This window comes from Acinonyx jubatus, chromosome E2 (assembly GCF_027475565.1).
Source record: "Acinonyx jubatus isolate Ajub_Pintada_27869175 chromosome E2, VMU_Ajub_asm_v1.0, whole genome shotgun sequence".
NCBI lineage: Eukaryota > Metazoa > Chordata > Mammalia > Carnivora > Felidae > Acinonyx > Acinonyx jubatus.
In genome coordinates, this window is record NC_069396.1 from 27,483,523 (window position 1) to 27,492,730 (window position 9,208).

General features: G+C 55.2%; 1 protein-coding gene across 7 annotated transcripts in view; it reads right to left on the reverse strand.

The window, feature by feature from the left end:
• Nucleotides 1-1,977, reverse strand: part of CPNE2 (copine 2) — a 47,683-nt gene extending 45,706 nt beyond the window's left edge. For 5 of the 7 annotated variants that reach the window (XR_003426157.2, XR_008293513.1, XM_027075821.2 and 2 more), the window contains exon 1: nucleotides 1,207-1,977. Coding sequence is in view for 3 of the 7 variants with exons in the window: in XM_027075821.2 (XP_026931622.2) it covers nucleotides 1,207-1,962 (756 nt within the window). In the remaining 4 variants the exon portion in view is untranslated. Of the gene's footprint in view, nucleotides 1-862; nucleotides 1,105-1,206 lie in introns of those variants that run through there. The other 2 variants (XM_027075822.2, XM_053210175.1) reach the window with 2 other exon arrangements.
• Nucleotides 1,978-9,208: the final 7,231 nt, after the last annotated feature.

The following is a 9,208-nucleotide window of genomic DNA, read 5'->3' on the forward strand; positions in this document are numbered from 1 at the left end:
CATTTTACAGATAAGCACCAGGTCAGAGAAGAGGAAGGGCCCCCAGCCCGCCACCGGGTGGGCATTCAGCCCCAGGTCTCCCCAAGCTGGCCACAGACAGGTTGCAACTGCTGAAGGGTACAAAGGGGTTCCCACGTCCGCACCAATTACTGAAGCTGTGGGTGCCCCAAGGAACAGAAAAAGCCCTCCATCCATGGATGACAGCCCACACTCCTAGGCAAGCAAAAACTAAGGGCACACAAAACAAAGGGCAGCTCACATTCTCCCAGATCCCTTGAGGGTGTCACTTCCCGAAATACGCAACAGGGCTGGGAGAATCACAGACACCAGAACCCTCAACTGGCTACCGGAGCCCTGGGTTCCAGTTCCACTTGTGCTCTTGGGCAAATCACAGTCCCCTTTGAAGGAGCCCCTTCCCAAAGGCCTTGTCCAAGGAGGGGGGCAGAGGTCGGGGCTGGGATGGGATGGGATGGGAAGAGGGGAGTAAGACACCTCTATTCTCAGAAAAACAGGGCTGCGAGAAACGGAAAGGAAGGAGTCTTGCTCTCTCTCCCATGTCCCCCCACCCACCCCCCTAACCACACAGGTGCCAGACAGCTTTTGCGAAAAAACTAGTTTGCAAACACACTTCGACTTCTGGGAAGCTGCCCAGCTCCACGCCCTCCCTTCGTAGCCTCTTCCTGGGCTGGGAGCTGGCTCTCCGGCAGTACGCTGGGGCGGGGGCGGGGGGGTGGGTGGGATATGGAGGTTGAGAGCAGGTTACGGCGGGGGGGGGGGGGGGGGTGGGGGATGGGGGGGGTGGCCAGGGACCAGCCCGACCTCAAGTCTTCGGCAGCTGGGACTTCGGCAGCGGGGACTCTACCTTTCCGGACGCTCCCAGGCTCCAGGGAGGAGGTAGGAGAGTCCCTACACAGCTGGGCTCGGACACCGAGGGGCACCACCCTCCTCCAGCACCCTTTCCTCTTTCCCCCACGGCGGTCCGGGCGCAGCCGGAGCGCCCCCGCGTGGCCGGGTCGCAGCTGAGTCACCCAAAGGCCAGAGCCCGGGTGCGCGCGGGTGGCGGGGGCTTCGGGTGTCACGACCCCCGAGGCGGAACCCAGCCTCCTTCCAACCCGCCACCGGCTCCAGAAGCCGAGCCGAAAGGCCGAACTTAGCGTTCGCGCCAGGGCGCCCCGCCCGCCCCTGGCCCGCCCGGGCCCCACTCACCACGGGTCCCGCGGGCGCCGCCGCCCTCACGGCGTGGTCGCCGCTGCCGCTGCCGCTGCCCGCGCTCCGGGCCGCCGGGGCATCCCGGGGCGCTCCTCTGCTTGGCGGGGCCCGCGGGCGCGGGACGGGCTCAGGTCGCTGCCCGCGCGGCCCTGGCCAGCTCGCGTGCGCTCCCAGCCGCCTGGGGTCCAGTGCTCCTCCCGGGCGGGCGGGCGGCGGCGGCGGCGGCTCGGGCTCCTCCCTCTGGCCGAGAGGGGGCGGGGGTGGGGAGGCGAGGCGGGCGCTTCCTGGAGGGGCGAGCGCTCCCCACGGGCGGAGCGGGGGAGCTGTCCCGCCCGCCGTCCGCGGCTCGGATCCCGCGGCTGGCGCGCCCTGGCGCTCCGGGCTCTCAGCGCCGCGGGGGCCGGAACCCGAGGGTCCGAACGCTCGAGGCCGGAATCCGAGGGTCCGAACGTTCCAGGCTGGGACTCCGCGGATCGGAACGCCTCTGGTTCGCACCCTCCCGGGCCGGTGCTGCCGGAGTCGCGGACACCTCCGAGTTCCGAGCACCGTGCGCTCAGGGCCGCGGACGCGGGAACCGAGGGGTGAGCTCAGCCCGGGCCTTCGGGGCCCCAGCTCGCCGCCTGCGGCCTCGACCCCGAGGGCCCCGCGCTGCGCCCTCGGGGGACACACCACAGGGCTAGGTTCTGGGTCGTACTGAGCAGCACTAGGACCGCAGTGTCGTCTCCCCCGCCCCCCAGTAAAAGAGCTCGGCATTTTCTTGTCGCCAGGCACTGGGAAGATGACACATATTTCTCAGACAGAAAGGATAAGATAAAGAGTTTGAACAGTGCCTGGGGCTAGTTAGCGGCAGCATAATTAAGGGGGGGTTTGAGACCCTGGCACCGACTCCCCCCTTTCTGCGAAGGCCATCTTTTCCCTAGAAGAAGCACCGATTCTTGAGAAATGCATCTGTCGCCGGGAGCTCCTGCTGCAGGTCACTCAGCGGTATTTATGTGCACCCCCCCTCCCATTCAGTGTCTCAGACAGCTGAGCCTCATTTAACCAGATTGTGGGAGATCTCACGGCCACGTCCAAAGCCCTTGGCCCTACAGCTCAAGGACTGGGCGACTGTGAGTTAACGCATTGCGCTTGGGTTGTGGGTTTTCCATTCCAGGTAGGAGAGGGTTAACTAGGAGACTCGAGCTGCAGCCTGTGAACCTCCCTCCAGTCTGAGTCACAGGCACTTTGCAGCCTTAGAGGGGCATCCACCGAAAAACCCCAGGGCTCTGAGCTTTGTTCTCTGCCTGCCTGCCTGTCCCCCCACCCCCACCCCCATCCATCCTTCTTTTCTCCCAGCTCTCCTCATCTTTCCTCCACCAAAGTCCTCAAAGCCCTCAGCCCAGCTGTGGGGCAAACCAATCTATAGGCATTCTTAGACCAAGCTCCAGCCCCACCTCCCCCAGGAAGCCTTTCCTGATTGATCTGGCCCCAGATTCCCTTTCCTCTCCTTGCCCCAGAGCCACAGAAGAGACAGGCACTGGGACAGACAATGGTGAACCCAAGCAGAGTCCCCTCCCCTGAAGTTGCAATCATATTATTGTGTGAAAAGTGCAAAGGTTGGAGGTGGGGTGGCATAGAAGACCCAACTCAGCGTGGAAATCAGGCTTCCTCTAGGAGCCCTGAAGGATGAGGTATGTGGGCCTACCCAGGGTGAAGAAGATACTGGATCCCTGGCCTAATGGACAGAAGACAAAGGCCAGGGATCAGAGCAATTCCACTCCTAGGAATTTACCCGAAGGAAATGAAAGCATATGTCCACGCAAAAACTCATACACAAAGGTTCATTGCAGCATGGTTCAGAATAGCCAAAAAGTGGAGATGACTCAAATGTCCATTAACAGATGAATGGATAAACAAAATGTGGCCTGTCCACACAATGGAATATTATTCAGCCATAGAAAGGTAAATATGAACAGACTTTGAAAACATTATGGTAAATGAAAGCAGCCAGTCATTAAAGATCACATATTGTATGATTCCATTTATGTGAAATGTCCACACTAGACAAATCCACAGAGACAGAAGGCAGCCTAGTGGCTGTCTAGGCCTGGGAGGAGACTGGGAGTAATTGCTATTACTATGGGATTTCTTGGCGGGGGGGGGGGGGGGGGCGGTGATTAAAAATGCTCTGAAATTATAGTGATGGTTGAACAACTGTAGGTATACTCAAACCATTCACTTGTATACCCTTAAAGGGGTGAGTGTTATATCTCAACAAAGCTGTCTAAAAGAAAGTCAGGGATTAGGAGAAGCCAGAGGTCTGGGCGCCTGGGTGGCTTAGTCGGTTAAGCGTCCGACTTCGGCTCAGGCCACGGTCCCATGGGGTTCGTGAGTTCGGGCCCGCACTGGGCTTGCCACTGTTAGTGCAGAGCCTGCTTCAGATCCTGTCTCCCTCTCTCTCTGCCCCCGCCAAAAATAAATAAGCATTTTTTAAAAAGAGGAGAGCCCAGAGGTCAACTGATTAAGGCCAAGTGTCTTACCCTCTGTCCTTGATCCACACACAACGTAAGGCCGTTAGAGCAAAATGTTGGAGGACATCTTTCCTTGCCCTGGTAGAGACCTCACTGCGCAAGCAGGAGGCCTCAATTTCCCCAAATTGGCCTAGTATGTAAAACACCTGCTGTCTGGGTGTTTATTTCCACAGTCCAGGCTGTCGGGACAAACAGATCGGAATAACCAGGGCTGCCTGTACACTTCAGTGTGTTTGTGAATTACAGACACGTGAAGGTACTGCCTGTGTACCGGGCCCTGGCTGGCCTCAGGGATGTGTGAGGGGGTAGAGGATGGAAGGGGTCCCAGTTATTTATGCTGCATCCAAATCACCCCAAACTTTATGGTCTCTCATGGCTCTGGGGGTCACTGGGCTCAGCGGGAGTGGTTCTTGCTTAGGATTTCTCAAACAGTTGCAGTCAGACCATGACAGGGGCTGGAGTTATCTAGAAGGCATATGTCTGGCAATTGATGCTGGCTGTCAGCTGGGACCTCAGCTGGAACCGTCAGCCGGAACACCTACCCACGACCCTTCCATGCGGCCTGAACTTCCACATAATATGGCAGCTGGGTTCCAAGAGTGAGCATCCCAGGGGAACCAGGTGGATGCCTTGTTATCTTTTATAGAACCTAGCCTTGCAAGTCACATCATGTCACTTCTGCCGTAGTTACCAGCTCCCTCCATAGACCCGCCTCTCAGTGAGAGGACTGTCACTGTCACACTGTAGGGAGAGCATGTGGGATGGGAGGAATTGTGGTGGCCATCTTTGGAAAATACCGTCTGCCACAGGGAATTGATATGGAAATATATTCATGACGGAGACAGCCCCTCAAGAATCTCATGGCTGACTCCAGTGCCAGGCTTCAGGCAGAGTCATGGCTGTGGGTTTGAATCCCAGCCGCTCTAGTTATTGCCTGGTGCGATCACTCAGTTCTCTGGGCCTCAGTTTCCTCCTCTGTAAAATGTAAGGATAGACTTGTATCTGCTTCTGGGGATGCTTGTGGGAATTCAGTGAGACCCTTATGTGGCTAGCACAGTACCAAGCACGCTTAGACACCAGGGCTGGTGCATTGTTCTGGCTATTTTTAGGTCCCAGGGCTGTGGTCACTGTAATGCAGGGATGCCCCCTTCTCCGGTCAGGATGCCCGGGCTCCCCTGCCCTTTCAGTCAGCCCCAGACACCTCCATCGGACCCAACCTTACACTGAAATATTTGTGTGGGGGCGGGGAACCACAGGAGCAGCTGGGGAAACCGATGCTTCTGTCCTAGGAACTCAACCTGGGGACCCCAGTTGGATTGTTCTCAAGTGAAAGCTCCTTTTTTTGGTGGCCTCCTCCTTAGGGGAAAGGTCGCTTTCTGGGCAGCCAGGGCAGGGCTGGAGTTTGTGTGGGATGAACAACAAGGCATGGTTTCCAAGGCCCGGGGTCAGGGAGGACGCCAGCTCTGGAAGCTGGGAGACACATGGGGTAAGGGTGGGGTGCTTCATCGGGGTGGCTGCGGCGGGAGGGCGGACCGGAGGACCAGCTGTCGCCAGAACTTCCTGAGACCAGCCCTGGGAGGAGCTTTACCAAAGCAGCCACTGTCAGGTCTTTCCCAGGAAGCTCTGGATGTGTCCAGAGGGTGTGTCCAGCTCTGGGCGTGTCCAGCTCTGGCTGGGGTCACCACCCTCTGGCCTGGCCTTGGCCATGGGAGGGGGTTGGGAGCACAAGGTAGACTGCACAGCCCTCCAGACTGGGGTGGGGGTCGTGGCGGGGGCTGCTCTCTGAGGAACACACAGACCTGCAGACCAGTTAAATCCCTAGCCAGGACCACCTCAACTTCCTGCTTGTTCCACGACTGGAATTGAAGCCCCACTGAATACTCCCCGTGTGACCTTGGCAAGTCTCGTTCCTCTCTGGGTTTCCATTTTCTCCTTTGTAAAACAGGGTAGCTTGTTGCTGAGATTACGGCTTTGGGTCTAGAGGACGTCATGGATGGTGGAAATCCTACAGGACAATAACCAGGCAAGGCAGGTGACAGAGGGTTCAAAAGCCTCCCTGAGGGAGAGTTAACCATCAGGTCACCGTTGCAGCACTTGTGAAAGTAGGTCTTTGTGCCTTGTCTCAGTTTGCTCATCCTTTCACCGTACAGATGGAGAAACTGGGGCTGCACCTGTGGAACTGAGTCACAAAATTTGAAAGTGGTTAAGGGAGTGGATCCTAGGAGCTTTCATCTCAAGGGAAAAAGCCATTTTTTTCTTTCTCAGTTTTCTTTGGTAACTATGTGAGATCCTGGATGTTAAATAAACTTATTGTGTTGATCGTTTCACAATGTATGCAAGTCCTTAGCCTACATGTTCGCACTCATACAGTGCTGTGGGACAGTTGTAGCTCACTGAAACAGGAAAGGGGGGAAAATGTCATGAAACGTAGGTTTGATTCCCGGTGCTACCACTTACTAGCTATGTGCCTTTGGACAAGTCAGGAAAAATCTCTGGGTCTCAGTGTCCTCATCTGGAAAGAGAGGGCCCTTGGGACAAAAGGGGTCCAGGTATAAAGTCTTGTCTTGCCTTCCACACCCACAGCTGCACGTTAGCATTGCCTGGGGAGCTTTCTAAATAATGTGTGTGTGTGTGTTTTAAGGTGTATTTATTTATTTTGAGAGAGAGAGAGAGAGGTAGAGAGAAAGGGAGAGAATCCCAAGCAGGCTCCACGCTGAAAGCACAGAGCCGGATCAGGGGCTCGGACCCATGAACCGTGAGATCATGGTCTGAGCTGAAACCAAGAGTTAGATGTTCAACTGACGGAGTCACCCAGCTGCCCCTAAATACTATCCTCTGTTTTTTTAAAAAGGCATTTTAGGGGAGACTGGGGGCCCAATCGGTTGAGGCTCTGACTCTTGGTTTTGGCTGAGGCCATGATCTTGTAGTTCATGGGTTCGAGCCCTGTATCGGGCTCCACGCTGACAGTGGGGAGCCTGCTGGGGATTCTCTCTCTCTCTCTCTCTCTCTGCCCCTCCCCTGCTTATGCTTTCTTTCTCTCAAAACAAATAAATAAATTTTTTAAAAGGCATTTAAAAAAAGTTCCCCAAGTGATTCTAATGCACAGACAGGGTTGAGACCCACTCACTGGCAGATAGCCTTGCAAAGCTGAGTGTGGTCCAGCAGTATAGACATCACGTGGGGGCTCTTAGAAATGCAGCATCCTAGGCCCTGCCCAACACCTGCTGAACCAGAATCTGCTTGTTAACAAGATCCCCAATGATTCGACGCACATTACAGTTTCTGTAACTGTGATTTTATAGTTCAAGAAGCAGTGGCCTGGAAAGTGGATTTCAGACGTGTGTGTTTGGGGCCAGGATGGAAGGGGCAACTGGGGAGGATTTGAGGCCTGTAGGGATAGGAAGGGAGATTCTGTGACGCCCATCAGAAAGGTGGATGTTCAATCTGTAAAACCATAGGACAGAGGCCAAGTGACAAAGTAGCAAAATGAGCTTCTCCCAGCCTTGCGGACAGACGAGAGTACTTACCAGCTGGCTCACATTCTTGGGGAGAAAATTCACGTACAGAAATCGGGAGCGAACGCCATGTTCATTACCCTGCTCACTTGGCCACAGCCTCACTTTTCTTTGAATTGTATTTGTTTCATGCATCTATTTAAACAGCTTACTTTTCGGAGGAAGGGGGCATGGAGACTGGACCTCATCGGTGTTGGGTAGAAAAACAGTCCAGGCCTCCAGCAAGCAGGTGGCTGCAGAGGAAGATTAATAAAAGGAACGAGGTGCCTGCACACCGCCCGTAGCGGGCCCAGCCAGCTCTGCAGTGCCCAACATACGGTTTATCTCAGGGCAGCTGCTGAAAGTTTCTTGGGGTTTAGAACTTGGCCAGAGCTGAAAGGGAGAGAAGAAGGAAAATGTAAAACGAATAAGCAGCAAATGAAGAGCATCCCTGAGCTCCGGGCTCTCCTGGTGTGCATTTCATCTGGCCTGGAGCTTCTGGTTGGTGCCCTGTTCCTTCCTCAGCCATGACTTCCTGGGAAAGTCACCTTCAGGCTTTGAGGGACTCAGACTCCAGTTTTGGGCACAGAGAGAGGACAGTACAAGCACCCCTCCCCCGCTTGGTATGAAGGATCCAGAGTCAACTTGGCATCATTTCCCAGGGAGGAGAGATAGCATTTGGGGTTCCAGTTTTCTGGGGAAACTTGTTAGAGCCTCTGCCTGCCCATCCCCTCCCCCATGACCAGGATCACGGCCCCATTCGGTGCCAGGTGTGCCCTGACCCTAGCCCGATAAGAGTGTCCTCGTGTGGGGTGTGGGTGCTTGGCACTTGGCCGGAGGACTTTCTCCTCGTGCTTGGCGGGGGACCGGAGACAACATGGAGAGCGGCAAAGGTCAGGGCTGAGCCACCCAGGTGAACCACTAGTAAGCAGAGTATCCCAGGATCCTAGGCCAGGTGGGACAGGCCCCTAGCATCACCTCTTAACTTCATTCTGGGTCCAATAGGAAGTAATCTCAGGAATCACCAGTGGGCCAACCTGCCCTCTAGTGGCGCTAAGCTGTAACTGCACCCTGTCTGCCCGCTTTTTCACAATGGGGTGCAGCTCTGGGGGAAGGCGCCCTGTGATCAATTTGTTCAACCCACAGGCAGGTGACGGAGAGTGGGTGCCTTCTCCTGTCATTTCAAGCATCTCTTCACCTCATATGTATTCAACCCTAAAAGGAGAAGGGAAATAGCAATAAACCATTACCCACTGCCTATTAGGGATTTTGTATACCATGCTTCCTGGGTGCCTCCAAAGGTCCTGGGTGTTGGGGGGCGGGGGTGGTTACTAACCCTTGTCCAGAAATAGTTCTTGTCTTCAAAGACCAGCAGCAAGGAGTCAAGTCACAGTCCATTCCATGCCCATCTGACTTCCAAAGCCATGTTTTTAATGTTCCACCCACCAGTGGACCCCTCTAGGCCAGGAGATTCTAGGCTCTCACAAGGACTGCCAGGCAAGCAGCAAAAGGGAGGGGTGATACATCAGGGAGTGGTGGGGACTGTGGCAAACTGGGAGGTGTGTGTCATATCCAAAGGGCATGGTCATATGACTCCCCGGTTTACTCTTGAGTGAGAATGTGGGACCAACACCTAACAAAAGCTGAACATCTAGATTTTCATGTAAAAGTTCTCAATTTTAAATACTGACAAGTGATTCCAAAAAGAGTTTAAATATAATGCAGGTCCAATAAAGAATGTTTCTAACACTTCGAGCTTCTATAATACCCGCATAGTACAGCTGAGTCAGGAGAGAGAAGGCAACTTGCCCACGAGCCCGTGACCATATGGAGACAGAGTCTGGAGTTGAGCCCATGTCTCCTGACTCCCAGGCCAGTGCTCCTCTCGGTTCATCTCTCTGTCGTCTGTCCCACTCTCCAGTCCCTGGGGCAGGGGGTGAACCACTTCTGACCTTGGTGAGTTACCAGGATACATCAGACTCAGGGTAGAGGCTG